The sequence below is a fragment of the Eumetopias jubatus genome, unplaced genomic scaffold, assembly GCF_037043125.1.
Source record: "Eumetopias jubatus isolate StellerSeaLion01/CBP00866 unplaced genomic scaffold, mEumJub1_p1.0 scaffold_13, whole genome shotgun sequence".
Lineage (NCBI taxonomy): Eukaryota > Metazoa > Chordata > Mammalia > Carnivora > Otariidae > Eumetopias > Eumetopias jubatus.
Genome location: NW_028274819.1, coordinates 39,373,800 through 39,388,632, shown reverse-complemented (window position 1 = coordinate 39,388,632; position 14,833 = coordinate 39,373,800). Strand labels below are relative to the sequence as shown.

Here is a 14,833-nt window from a genome sequence, read left to right as displayed (position 1 = left end):
GGAGACTACAGACACGCTGCCCTTGTGATTACTGCGGTTGATGGAAAAACCACAAATGACCTGAGTAATGCACCAGATGGCAAGGATGGGGGTGGAAGGAGAGTCCTTGCCCTTCAGGGTGGGCATGTCGTAAGCACTGAGGATGCTGGGCAGAATTGGACTCTTCTCCACAGAAACCAGGGAGCGGGGCTGGTGTCCCGGCCCAGCCCAGCCCCTGCTGTGCTGTGTGATCTTGAGCAAAAGTTTGAGTTCTCAGGGCGCCTGGATGGCTCAGTCGTTAAGCGTCTGCCTTCGGCTCAGGTCATGGTCCCAGGGTCCTGGGATCGAGCCCCACATCGGGCTCCCTGCTCGGCGGGGAGCCTGCTTCTCCCTCTCCCACTCCCCCTGCTGTGTTCCCTCTCTTGCGGTGTCTCTCTCTGTCAAATAAATAAATAAATAAATCTTTAAAAAAAAAAAAAAAGGATTGAGTTCTCTGTGCTCCACCTCTATCTCCAATGTGTCAGGGACACCATTTCCCCTATTTGAGTGGTTACTTCGAGGCAGTGGTTTTAACAAGGTGGCGGTCTCCATTGAGAGAGGGGGAGTGGGAGAAAAAGCCAGCAGCTACTTTGATGCCCCTCACTCATCCCCTGCGGTTAAAAGGTTATGTGGACCTGAGGCTGCACCTGTGGAGTAGGTGCCATGCACCTTGCAAGATGCTGGACGTGCAGCAGTGAATGTGCGTCCAGCTTTGCCCTTGAGAACAGATGGTGCATTTTGATTTTCTAAAAAATTGTTAGTAATTGAATAACCATTCTTTGCGGTGTTCAGGTACTGGGTGAACACTCCATATGTTGTGGCAGTATCATTTTTAGACTTCAGAGCCATCAGAACTAAGCCATTGAACCACATACCGCCTAGTCATGGGAATACTGGTTGATGTCATGGCCGAAGCCTGGAGCCATACCTCTTGAACAGAGGCCAAACGGTAGCATTTCCTTTACAACGGATTGACTGCAAAGCACCCTCCGAGGCTACATGACGGGTTTACTTTAATCTCCACACTGGCACTTCCTTCTAAGAGATCTGTTTTATTCTCTTTCTCCTGGAAAGGCTATCCTCAGGCCATCCACTGTCCTCGGGATCCATCTGGCTGTCTGGCATATGGGTCTGGATTTATGACCGAGTTGTGAATGGCACCAACTTTCGGTGCAGTCGCTTTGTGAAATTGTTCTTGGGTTTCTTAGAATGCTACCCCCACCCCTTCCTTGAGGGCTAATTGCAGTGTAAATTTAGCAACATTCTTCTCCCCGTTGATTTAGCAGAGTGCAATTATTATCGGTTTTCTTGTTACAACTAATAATCAGGTTTCTTACTTCAATTGATCTGTCAAAATTTTCCCTCTTTGATTGCAGCCTCTGTGATACAGAATGATGTGCAGTTATAAGCAAACAAATGACGCAGTCCTTGAAATTCTGTCAGGGGTAATAAGTGAATCAAACCAAATTCACTCCTCAGCTGTCATCGCCTTCCTTCCCCCTTTTATCTCTTCAAGCCTTTGACAGCAGCTTCTCTCCCTCACCGAGGGCTTCTGGAGCACTGATTCCCCTGTTAGAGGGGGTGGGGAGTGAGGCAGATAGATGAAGGAATCCGAGTGTGAAAGGCCCCTCACACACTAGTGGGAAATTGTTCTAGAGCTTTGCTCTGGAATGGTCGGGTTTGGAGCTGGAGGTGGGAACGGTGCTTGTATTCTTTCCTACTCTGGGGTTCTTTTTCTTTTCCACTGCTACTAGAAGTTCACAGAACAAGGATCAGTGGGCTCCGGGGTAGGAGCATCAGCAGACCCCAGTCTCTAGAACTGTGGGGACCGTGAGGCTCTGGAAGAGCAGTTGATTCTGGGACCCCGAAGCTTGGACAGGAAGCTCTGCATGCTTTAGCCCTTGCTTGTTATCTTTGAAACACACACTGCGGCATTTTTGCGAGTTGCCAAATATGATGGAGCCTTTGACTGCAGATATTGAGTTGATTTTCCCTTCAAAGAATGGCACTCATTGCATGAGCTACTGAAGGAGCAAGTGAGAGAGATGGGGCTGACTTATGTCCAGGCTTAGCATGGCGCCTGAAAATGGATTCTTACAATAAATGTGTTTTCTTGTGACTTCTTTAAAAAGTTGAGAGCTGGGGGGGAGGGGACAGGGGGAAACTCCAGATAATTAATGATTCTTGTTGGATGGGTCCTGATTAATGAGCTTGAGCCATGGAGTGATTTATTTTCTCTGTCCCTTCCTCTTTGAATCAATAAAGAGATTTGAGATTCTGGTTTGAGGATTCACTGAGAGCCTACATTCTTATTTATCTCAACTGTAATCAGTTTCCCAGAGGTTTGCCCACTTTCTCTCTGTTCAGCTCAACCTGGCAACCACATACTTACCAACTGCCGTGTGTCTCCACCTTGGGAGGTACTACTGAGCAGCAGAGATGGGCGGGACTTAGTCTCTGCCCACATCTGGCGGGAAGGGTGGGAAGGTGGTGCCAGTGTCCACGTTATCTACAATCTCTGCATCATGTGCAGCTCGGGATGCAGTTGGGAGATCCAGAGTGACTTCTTGGAGGGACTGACCTAGGAATTGAGCCTTGCTGGGTGACCCAGGTGGAGGTACTCAGGCAGACACGGTGGCATGAATTCAGAGATGGGGAAGTGTGAGGTTGAGTTTTCCTGAAGGTGATCATAATTATTACTACTGAGCATTTGGCATGGTAGGCCTATTATCTCATTCAGTCCTTATAATAGACTGGCCAATCTTTTCTCAAAGAGCTGGATAGTAAGTACTTGAAGCTTTGTGAACCAAAAGCTCTCTGTCACAACTACTCAACCATGCCACTGTGGCATGAGAGTAGCTAAAGATGACAAGTGAGTGTGGCTGTGTTCCAATAGAGCTTTGTTTACAAAAACATATGGTCAGCTGGGTTTGGCCTGGGTCATGGACTACCAGGCTGTTTTCTAAGACATTTGGTATAATCCCCATTTTATGGAAGGTAAAACTGAGATACAGAAATGTTCATAGGAATTCACTTGCCCAGAGCCAAGGGCCAACTTGACTTGGTCATTTCCAAAGCCCATCCTCTTAACTTCCACATACACTGCCTCCCCCACAAGGGTTGGACACGGTCTGGGGAAGAGTGGGTGGACCAGACTGCCTTGAATAGCAGTGTAAAAAGTCTGACTTTAATTCAGTGGGAAGTGTGGTGCCTTTGATTTTTTGAGTAGGTGATAGGATTAGAGCTCTGCTCCAGGAAGACTAAGCATGGTGGCTGCTTCTGTGTCCTTCTATAATAAATGAGCTCATTTCGGGCGCCTGGGTGGCTCAGTTGGTTAAGCAACTGCCTTCGGCTCAGGTCATGATCCCAGGGTCCTGGGATCGAGTCCCATATCAGGCTCCCTGCTCAGCAGGGAGTCTGCTTCTCCCTCTGACCCTCTTCCCTCTCATGCTCTCTATCTCTCATTCTCTCTCTCTCAAATAAATAAATAAAATCTTTAAAAAAAAATAAATAAATGAGCTCATTTCATCTTCATAATGGTCCGATGATATAGGTAGTATTATTCCCATCTTATAAACAAGGACACCAGGTCAAAGGGTACAGAGGTAATTGGCATCGTGGCAGCTAAGATTTAAAGCAAGTGTGTGGACTCCAGAGCCCCCCTCTTTACCATCCCACTCCACTGCCCCCACTTCCTGAGCCCCATGTGGGTCAGGCCAGGGGCTTCACTGAGTCTTCACAACCACCTTCTGAAGTAGGCCTTATGCCCATTTTATAGCTGAATAAATTGGAGCTCACAAAAGTTGAGTAACTTGCCCAAGGGCATTCAGACAGCAAGGGATAGAACTAGGTTTGGGGTTTTTATTTATTTTTAAAATCTTTCAGTGAGAACGTAACTGAATAGAAGAATGAGCCTAGAATCCATAGGAGGGTACCATGGAGGAGGGAAATGATTTGAGTAACTTTTGTGTTTGTATTCAGAGAAGCAGCATGGTAGAGTATCTGAGGGATTCCAGAGCCCAAATGGGTTCAAATCCTGGCTCTGCCACTTACTTATGGTCTTGGACAAGTTACTACTTTACCTCTCTACATTTCAAAATTTCTCCTCTGAAAAAATAGACAAATAATAATATTTACCTCATAGAATGAGGATTAAATGAACAAATATGTGCAAAATGTTTATACCAGTGTCTGGCATGTAGTCAGCGCTATATGTTGGTTATTTATTAAGTTCCTACGCTGCCTAAGGCCATTTTTTTCAGTGTTTTTTTTTTTTAAGATTTTATTTATTCATTTGGGGGGAAAGGAGCAGAGGGAGAGAGAGAAGCAGACTGAGCACAGAGCCTGACCTGGGGCTCAATCCCACAACCCTGAGATCATGACCTGAGCCGAAATCACGTCAGGCACTCAACTGACTAAGCCACCCAGATGCCCCCGCCTTGTTTTTCTAATGTCTTATCACTCAGTCCTCATAAAACTGACAAGTAGGTGGTATTGATCCCATTTCACAGATAAGAAAAACTAGCCTCAGTGACGTTAAATAGCTTGCCTGAAGTCCTGCATCCATTCACCCACAGATATATTTCGAGAACTAATATGCTAATGCTGTGGTCACCTTGGATACATCAAAGAACAAAACAGATCCAAATCCCTACCCTATGGAAACTGCAGAACTGGGGCTTGAACCCGGGTCTGCCTTGTTTCCTTTTAATGTTTTTTATTTTCTCCCTCTTAACAATTTAATTTAATGATCCTTAACATTTAGGATTGGCCATTTAATGACCAAGATGGTGCCCCACTTCCTTAGGTTTCTCAGTGCTTACAAAATTGAAAATGATTGTGCTTGGGAATCCTAGGGAGGCAAGTAACATGGATTTAAGGATTAGATACCTTGGAGCGCAGTGTGGAATAGCCCCATCCTGCGGTGTGCCTCTTTGGCTGTGTCTCTGCAGTGGAAGACCAAGATTCGAGGTTGGGGCTGGGAGGAGATGGGGCTGTCTGTTCTCAGCTCTTGATGAAGTAGGAAGTGCAGCTCTACCTTCCCCCATCTTGGGAGGAGGCTCTCACTGTCCCAGGTGGCGTAGCCAGGGGTGCAGCGTCCCAGAAGTGTCCTACTTTGTGAGTCCAGACCCTGGCCTGCTGTCCCCATTCTCTGAGCCTCGAGGGGCAGTGCCCCATTGTGTGAGATTACTCTGGGCCTGTTGGAAGCACAGAGTGGAGGAGAGCCGGGGCGAGGGTAGGGCTCCCACTGCTCTGGGAGTCACACACAAGATCTCAGAGCACACCTGCTGGAGACCTCATATGACTTAGTATATGAACTTGTCGCTACTAATATATGGACCAGTCGAGGTGGAGTATTCTCTTTGAGCCATCACTTGTTCATATCACTGCAGGGGGGAGAAAGGTGCCGATATATGGGGTCTACATGTCCCTCCACAGACTCGCAAATCTGTCGTGGAACCCAGCACTCAAAGTTGGTGAGGTTTCTAATTTTGCTTGTTATTTGGCTTATTTCAGGGAGAAAGTTTTCAGGTGAGTTTTCTTGTGCTTATAGGCCTGTTTTGAAAGAAAAGATTCTCTTGGGACAGAGGCGGGGGGGTCTGTTTTCCTGATCCTATGGGTGACCCAGCCCCTGCCTTTCAGCTGCTGTGCACACCAATGCTGTGTTTAAATATGTTGGAATTTGCTGGTTTTTTTAAAAATTATTATTAGTCACAGAATCCCAACAGTGGAAATGAGGCTTTTAAATTAAACCAATTACATCTGAGCTGATTGCAAGGTGGTCAATAACACCACTCACACACGAGTAATTGAAGGGCTCTGTGTTGGCGTACTTGGCTTCTTTACAAGGCACCCAGGCTCCTGAGAGCTTCGCTAACTCAATAGCCCTCCTTACCCTGAAATGGCCCATTAAAAGATGCCTGTTGGGTGGTAACCTCCCCATACGTTTTCTCAATAAAGAGAAAAAAGATGGGAAGGGGTGGGGTGGCAGCGGCGGGGTAGGGGGAGGCTTCTCTTGCATTTAGAGCCACCGCCTCTCAAAGCTGTCTGGAGCAGACTGTTTAGTTCTGTGTCCCCGTCCCATTCAGGCCTTTGCATGCTTTGAAGCTTTCTTTAGCTTTTCCCCGCGCCTCGATGGCAGATCTCTCAATAGGCAAAAGCCCCGCTCTGGGTAGCTGAAAGGCCCCTCCGCACAAGGCTCTGCATGTTAATGGCTGCGGCTGGCCCAGGACGGCGTGCTGGCGGGGACGGTGGCTGCTACGCAGGCCCCAGCAGCTGCCTCTGACTCGGGGACAGGGTCTGAGTAGGTTCCTCAAGTTGTCTCTTTGCTTTTTTGCAGATCTATACGGACTGGGCCAATCACTATTTAGCCAAATCGGGCCACAAACGTCTCATCAAGGACCTCCAGCAAGATGTGACGGACGGCGTCCTCCTGGCTCAGATTATCCAGGTTGTGGGTAAGAGCGGGTTTTATGATGGGGATTGAGGACTTACAGTGGGGGAGACCCGGAACGGGACGAGCTGGACAAGGGGCATGGAACACCGAAATCTCCCAGAAGAATACAGTGTTTCTGTCACACGTGTGAACAATTCACTTGATAACGTGTCGTGCTTGGGGAAGCGTGGGTACCAGCTTGATTTCCCTGCTACGATGACCCACTTGATGCTCAGAGAAGGAGGGCTGGAGGGGGTCCTGGTGTTCTGAGGAGGGCTCTCTGCCCCTTTCTTGCCCCCTCTCTTTCTGGTTCTCCCCCCACACCCCCAACCCCTCTGATGGTACTTTTTTGTGGATTACTTTGGAAATATTTACCAAAAACAAACAAACAAAAGGTACCACAAGACTGGTTTAGTCCTGCCAACTCTAATTGGGTCTGAGAAGGCAAAGGATCAAGCTGTGCAGAGGGTTGGTTCTGGTTTTAATACTGGGGGGAAGGGAGCTGGGGCTGCGTGCCAGGAAGAGCGGGTTCATCCCAGGAAGGCAGGTGGGCACAGCCCTGCCTTGAGCCTCAAGCCTGACTGGAAGTGCCCCCCCGCAGCCCTGCCTGAGAACTCGGGCTGAGGAGGCAGGAGGTCAGTTAGATGCCATTAGGCTGATTGTGCTTCAGTGGCTGCCTCATGCCAAAGGAAGAGGCATAAGGACAGAAGCCCCTTGGGTATGCGTTGTTGTGGGAAATTTGCTTATCTTTCAAGTCTGAGAAGAGTGGCTATAAAAGTGTAGTCGTAGCTCCGCTCACATCTGCGGAGATTGTACCTGAAAACACAGGCAAGTTGGCCTTAGCTGGGAACTTTTGGACTGATGCTGCCACTCAGTTACAAGCACCCCTGCTATCCTAAGATTGATTTTTTAAATTTTTTAAATTTTTTATTTATTTGATAGACAGTGAGAGAGGGCACACAAGCAGGGGGAGTAGGAGATGGAGAAGCAGACTCCCCGCTGAGCGGGGAGCCCGATGCGATCCCAGGACCCTGGGATCAGGACCTGAGCCAAAGGCAGAGGCTTTGACTGAGCCACCCAGGCGCCCCCTAAGATTGATTTCTTAAGACTGGCTTGCACTTAAGGCCAGCTTCCCCTTCTTTCTTCCTGCTGTGTGTTAGTTGTCTACTGCTGTGTAACACATTGCCACGTGTGTATTATCTCATGGTTTCTGGGTGTGGGAAGTATAGGCCTGACTCAGCTGGTATCTCTGCAGGGCTGCAGTCAAGATGTTGGCCCGGGCTGAGTCCTCATGTGGAGGCTTGACTGGGGAGGGGGCCAGGTTCACTTGGTGTTGGCAGATTCATTTCCTTGCAGGTAGAGGAGGTGAGTCCTGATTTCTTACTGACTGTTGGCTGGAGGGCTTCGCCTTTAGAAGCCCCTCTCCGCTCCTTGCCGTGTGGGTCTCCCAGTGTGGTTGCTTGGATTGATTTCTTCAATGCCAGCAAGGGAGAAAGTTTCTAGAGCAACTTGGCTAGCAAGTTGTAATCTTCTGCAATGTAACATTGTGGGAGTGACATCCCATCACTTTTGCCTTGTATTGTTGGTTAGAAGCAGATGCTAGGTTCTGTCACACCCCACAGGAGGGGATTGTACAAGGGTTTGAAGTTAAGTGGGAAGATCATTGGGGGTGACCTAGAAGTCTGTCTGCTATGCTTCTTCCTTTTCATCCCCTTCCTCCTCCCACTTTTTTTCTCAAACTTTTCTGAGTATGGTTGAGACCCAATGTTACATTAGTTTCAGGTGTACAACATAGTGACCCAACAACTCTATACATTATGCTAAATGCTCACCGTAAAGGTAGCCTCCGTCTGTTGCCATGCAACACTCTTACAGTACCATTGACTAAATTCCCTGTGCTTGTGACTGATTCATTCTGTGACTAGAAGCCCGTGTCTCCCACTCGCCTTCCCCATTTTGCCTACTCCACCCTCTGCCCCTTCCTACGGCCTATGTAGTCATCTTGGACTAGAACCGATTTCTCTTCCTCCTGCTCTTTGTCACTCCTGCCAATCTTACGAATTTCTCTCCATTTCCTCAACATCCTTATGAAGTAGGGGATATTCACCCCATTTTACACCTGCAGAAACTGAGGCTCAGTGTGTTCTCAGTACCTCATTATCACACAACTAGTCTGGAGGGGATTCTGTTTTGGGTTAGTTTGCTTCTAAAACCTATGTTCTTTGCCCTGCTCTATTATACCCTCTGTCAATCCAGAGACACAGAACCCAGTGCAAGGATCTGGCTCCGTTCACTTTAGTTCAGTAACCATTTGCTGAGCGCTGACTGTGTGCCAGCATTGTGCTCCAAGCTAGGAATAAAGAGACAATTGTGTAAGGGCCTGTAACCTTGGAAGAAGGAGTAGTATCTTCTTGCTAAGGTCTTCACAGAAGATAGCACTTGGACTTGAGCTGAGTTTTGATCTCTACATCAGCATGTCACATGAGGCACCACTATGGCTGAATCTTGGGGCTGTGTAGTATTTCTACCAGGACCTTCTCAGCTTTCAGCACTGGGAGCAAGAGAGCAAGTGGGAAAGGATGGAACCGAGAGGCCTTGCTTTTATGCCAGCTTCATTGCTCCCAACGGTGGGACCTCAGTGTCCCTTTCCTCTGCTGCCTCTGTTTCCCTGTCTTTAAAATGGGCACGCCCTGAATTTTGTGGCAGTCTTAGGAAATGCAATGTAGGTAGCAAACATGACCTATGTTTGGAAAGTAAAGTGTTCTCCGATAACACTCGGTAGCTACTTTCTAGAAATATGAGTATGAGGGTGACGTTGGTATCCACGTTACAGTGTATCATGATAAATTCGTTCTGTCATGGGCTCAGAATAGATGAATGATAGCATGTATATCATGAATTTACTAAGCACAGTGCTATAGAATATAAGCTAGTACAGTTTTTATCCTTGCTCAGGGGGATGCTTCCCTGAATCTGTTTGGAGGACATGCACCTCCCTAGACAGTAGCCTCTCTGGGCCTGAGCTACTGGAGTGATAGCAGGGCCTCAAGTTAGTACCGGTGCCTGACTGCCCCTGAGGCTCCCAACTTGCCTTCCTTCAGCCCTCCAAGAGAAGCTTGCTCCTGCTGGGGACTCTACAAGTAAAGGCAGGTGTTAGCACCTCTACCTCTGCCCTTGACTGTGCTGGGCTCACACCCTCTGCTCTGATTGTGGAGAACAGAGACCCAGAAAATGAGGAGCTGAAAAGGTAGTGACACTCAGGAGTCCTGTGTGACTTCTTCTCTAGATTGTTTGTCGGCCAGTTCAGAGCATTTAATCTTAGCGAAGCTCGTGAATACAGATCTCTTGGTGAGGGAGAGGGAGCAACGTTTCTGACCAGGCTGTCGAACTACTGACCAATTGTATGCTTTACTCTGAAGCCCATGCTTTCTTCCACACGTGTGTTCTTTAAAGTAAAATGTAAAAAGGTACATTTGTACGTGTACATGTATTTAACATACGCATATATATGTGTGTGTGTGTTTCTATTGGTCTATCTAAAATTTTCCCAGAATTGGAATCCATCATGTGCTGGACAGAATTCTAGTGTTTCAGTTGTTCTTTGGCTGGTGAGCCTCCATTCATCTGGAAAAGTCCATATCTTTCCTAGCTCCCCCACACAGAGCTGGAGGGACCCTCCTCTATCATTCCACTGGCTTCTGTATTGGGCCTGGGTCTGAGTTGTCTTTCTTTCTGGCTCATATAGAGCATTTAACGTGGTGGCTGGTGAGCAATGATGTTCAAGAAAACCCGAGAGGATCAGGGATTAGACTTTGATTCACTGCAGCTCCTGCTTCTGCAGGCCTGGTTGGATTGTTTCCCACAGGTGGCCTGGATGTGTGCCCTTCTCTGCAGTTTCTACTTTTCTGAACATGCCTCTAAACTGGATGTCACACACTCCTCCTTTCCAGGATTCTTGTTGCAGGTCTCAAGGTTTGGAAGGGACCTCTAAAGCCCCAACCTGATGCTTGAATTTCTTTTATGAAGAACAGTCAACAGACTGTTAAATACTGCCTGTGACAGGCAGCTTATTACTCCCCCACCCACCCCCATCAGCTAGTTCTAATGATGGAGAGTTAGAATCCTTCCAAAGATTTTCTTTCACTAGGTCAAACTCTGCCCCCCAGCCCTTGGTAGTATCTCCTTGTAAGTACTAGTTCTGCCCTCCATGGCTACAAAGAATGACCGTAATCTGAGACCACAAGAGCTTCGAAATTGAGGACAGTAGTGGATTATAATTATGGAATAAAATAGGAATCTACGAGTCTACGCTGACAGATAGATACCTCTATCAGTGGAGAAAAAAGGACTCCACTGTTTGGGGGAACAAATAAAGAGTGAGTTGCAACCGTGATGGTAAAGATTAGTTAGGGCAAGAAGCAATGGATGCTGACATCTGGAGGAGAAAGTTTGAGGAGCAAGCAATTTGCGTGATCTCAAAGTGTCTCTTCACTGATTGCTTATTAGTTGCAAAAGGAAATGTATCCACACAGGGCAGAATCTACTTCATGACCAGGAGATCAAAATTTGATCACTGGCAAGGGGTAGATGGATATCATGTGCTTGCTGATGTGATACCCCGAGAAGAACATAGCATCACTTATGTTGAATTCCAGGCAGGGATGGAAAACCTGAAACTAATCACAAGGAATCTTAGACCAACTCAAATTGTGGAACATTCTATTTAAAAACAAAAACAAACTGGCCTGTATTGTTCAAAAATGTCAGCTCTGTGAAAGACCAAGCCTGGGAAATTGTTCCAGAATGAAGGAGATTAAAGAGATGTGACAACAAATGTACTACAAGATCCTGGACTGGATCCTATATAGGGGAATAGAATGCCATAAAGGACATTTTTGAGTATATTGCCAAAATTGGGATTATATCAATGTTAAGTTTTTTGAATTTTATAATTGTACCATGAGATAATCTCCTTGTTCTTTGCAAATGCATATGAAGTCTAAGGGGCAGAGGACACAATCTATGTAGTCCACACTAAAAGGATTCAGAAAAAAAATCTGTATACCTGTACAGAGACAAGGAGGGGGGAAAATAAGAAAAAATGGTGTGTGGGAATTCCGGTGACTTTTCTGTCCATTTGAAGTTTGTTCGGTTCTTTTCTTTTCTTTTCTCTTTTTCTTTTTCTTTTTCTTTTTCTTTTCTCTCTCTCTTTCTCTCTCTCTTTCTCTCTTTCTCTCTCTCTTTCTCTCTCTCTTTCTCTCTCTCTTTCTCTCTTTCTCTCTCTCTTTCTCTCTCTCTTTCTCTCTCTCTTTCTCTCTCTCTTTCTCTCTCTTTCTCTCTCTCTCTTTCTCTCTCTTTCTCTCTCTTTCTCTCTCTCTCTCTCTCTCTTTCTTTCTCTCTCTCTCTCCCTCCCTCCCTTCCCTCCTTCCCCTCCCCCCCTCCCTCCCCTCCCTCCCCTCCTTCCTTCCTTCCTTCCTTCCTTTTTCAAGGATTTTATTTATTTACTTTTAGAGAGTGTGAGCAGGAAGAGGGGCAGAGGGACAGATAGAATCTCAAGCAGACTCCACGCTTAGCATGGGGCCTGACGCGGGGCTCAATCTCAAGACCCTGTGATCATGACCTGAGCCAAAATCCAGAGTCAGATGCCCAAATGACTGAGCCAGGTACCTCTGTTTGATGTTATTTCAAAGTAGTTAGAGAAAAGAACACCCCCAAATGAAGGCCCGTTGAAACTTGGAGTCAGGGAGATTGTCCCTTTGGGGAACAATGCCTGGGAGGCCTGGGAGAAGTATAGTACATAATGATTGAAGACCACTTGTGCTGTGAGACCGGACCCATGATGGGGTCATGGGGTAGGGGGTGGAATCAGGGAAGGGTTCCTAGAGGAATTTACCTTTAAGCCAGGATCTCAAACTTGGAGTTGCCTGGGTGAAGCAGTCAGGAGGACATTCCTGGCAGAGGAAACAGTGTGCAGAGAGGCTTGGAGGGTAGAGAGCGAGAGGGGCAACAAGGCAAAATAAGGCAGGGCTACCAGGCCTGGGGCTACCAGGCGCAGGGCAATGAATTCTGGGCTAGTGGTTGAAGAGTTGAATTTTCACTTTGGGGAGTGCCATGATCAGAAGTGTGGCTTGAAGGAAAGCCTTAAGTGTTATGCGCAGACACTAGCTTGAGTCTTCGCCTACCCCAGAGAGATCAATTCTAGAGTCCATGTGTCTACCCCAGGAGCTGGGCTTCTCAGATAGTGGGATGATTTGGGGCCCACGTTTTTCTTCCGTTGCCTTCTGCCTGTTGGGCAGAAGTGGACCTTTTGCTGCTGCCTTTCATGACCGAGGGTCCAGTCTCCATTCAGCCTCTTATTAGTGTGATTATCTTCTTGAGTCATGAGCTGCCCGAAGCCGGCAGTTGCCTGTCAGCCCATCACGGTGCCATCGCCATGAGCTGTTAGAAAGGTTTATGAGGCCAGGATAAACAGCATCAATCAAGAGGGAGAGACAGGCCTCCCGCCTCCTGCTTACAGTGCTGTCACTCAGGGAGAAGGCCAGAAGGGGTTGGAAGGAGAGAAGGGGTGGGAGGCAGGGAGGAAAGAATAGAGAGAAGGAGGGAAACAGGATGAACGAAAGAGGATTGGAGAGAAGGAGGAAGCGAGGACAGAGGACAGGGTAAGAGCTTTCCCGTTAGACGTGAAGAGAGCCGGCAGCCGCGCCGTTTCCACTGCCATTGGGGCTGCCTCTGAGCATAACCAGGAATTCAGCCCTCTTTCCATTGATGACCTACTACCGTTGTGTGTCTTTGGGTAAGTCCTCTGCCTTTCTGGGCAGCCAGTTTCTTCCCTTTGGCAGGGCTACCAGCTGCCCTATGCAGAGATGCATGGGCTGCGGAAATGCTCTCAGCCCTTTAAAAGAAGTCCTTTGGAAAGCAGTGAGCTTGGTGCCACTCTTACTTAAAAAGCTTTCCAATTACTAACTTGTCACCTCATGTGCAGGCAGGTTACTGCGAGAATGTCTTGAACATGCTGGAATAAATAAATTAGCACGGGCACTTAGGGATGCCAGTTTTAATCATAGTTGAGGACTTTGGGGACAAATGCCTTTGCTTCTTCAGTTATCTGCTTTTGGTTTGCAGCCAAAGACCCCCTACCACAAGTTAATAAATTCAGCTCGGAAGACCAAGCTCTTCTTCCTTCTTATCAGCAGAATCAGAGCCGCTGGTACTGCTCTAAGTATTTATGACAGCCATAGAAATTCTTGAGAATTTAAGCAAAGGAGAAGTATTTAAATTACATGAAATTGGAAACTTGGAGGCTCAAGATTTGTTTTGCATTTTTATTAAGCATTTGAGTTTGGGTTTCGGCATTTTGATTTATCTCTTCCCATATATCTTTAGAGTCATCATCCATAGGCTCCACTCCATTGGTTTATTTCGAATGTTGTAAAATGGCAAGAAGCTTATGGGAGCTGCTATACTTGAATTCAGGCAGTACCTGACTGTGGTTTGGTGACTGACCATGAAAAGGAAGTAGAGAGATAAACCCTTTGGGTTTTTTGGGTTTTTTTTTTGTTTTTTTTTTTTTTATCCAGATGGTATATAAAGAATCTTTAAAATGATTTCTTAGGATCACAGTTATCCATCCTTCACTTTAATGAGCACTAGTGACCTCATGCTACATTGGGTATTGATTGGAATCTAATGACTGATGACTTTGGCCATCATGAGTATCCAGTTGGAGGATACCTTGAGTGGCCCTGGATTCTCAAAAGCCCACATATTTATTCTCCAGTGTTGTATATCAAAACCCAAGGTCTGAGCGTAGGCCTGACATCATTTCCCTTGTTTGAAGAAGTGCCATTTTGCAAGGATCTTTTTTTTTTCCATCTTCAGTATGTCTGTATTGACAAGTGAAAGGACAACTGCCTCAAAATAGGCCTAAAACCTTGATTCTTTGAAATGTTCAGGATACTCATTCCTTAGTTCCTCTCAACAAATATTTGAGGGGCTACTGTGTGTCAGGCATTATCCTCGGCTCTGGGGTTACAGTAGGAAAGAGCAGGTGATAAAGTTTGTTCTGGAGTTTACATGCCAGTGGTCTCTTCTGGCTGATTATAATTCTGGTATTTTCTAGTGAACTAAAGAACAAATATCCATGGGTCATCTCATCCACGGGGATTTCTTATGTGATTTTTAAAGGCTCTCTGACACCTCTTTTGGGAGTAAGGGAAGCAGGTTGAAAGGCTTCCTAAAATGTCTATCCTAGTGTTCTTAAGAGTTGGATCTCTGAATATTGACATCTTCCAAGGTGGGGCATAAGGCTGAGTATCTATTACTCTGGGCAAATTCTAAGGGTGTAGATTAGACTGAATGTATACTAACTAGACTGTCTCA

At 46.7% G+C, this 14,833-nt stretch overlaps 1 protein-coding gene across 5 annotated transcripts in view; it reads left to right on the top strand.

Moving 5' to 3' along the window:
• The window catches only part of NAV2 (neuron navigator 2), a 383,040-nt gene that overhangs the window by 114,647 nt on the left and 253,560 nt on the right, over positions 1–14,833 (top strand). For all 5 annotated transcript variants that reach the window (XM_028117715.2, XM_028117716.2, XM_088017420.1 and 2 more), the window contains exon 2: positions 6,359–6,476. In XM_028117715.2, the coding sequence (XP_027973516.1) occupies positions 6,359–6,476 (118 nt within the window). The remainder of the gene's footprint in view (positions 1–6,358; positions 6,477–14,833) is intronic.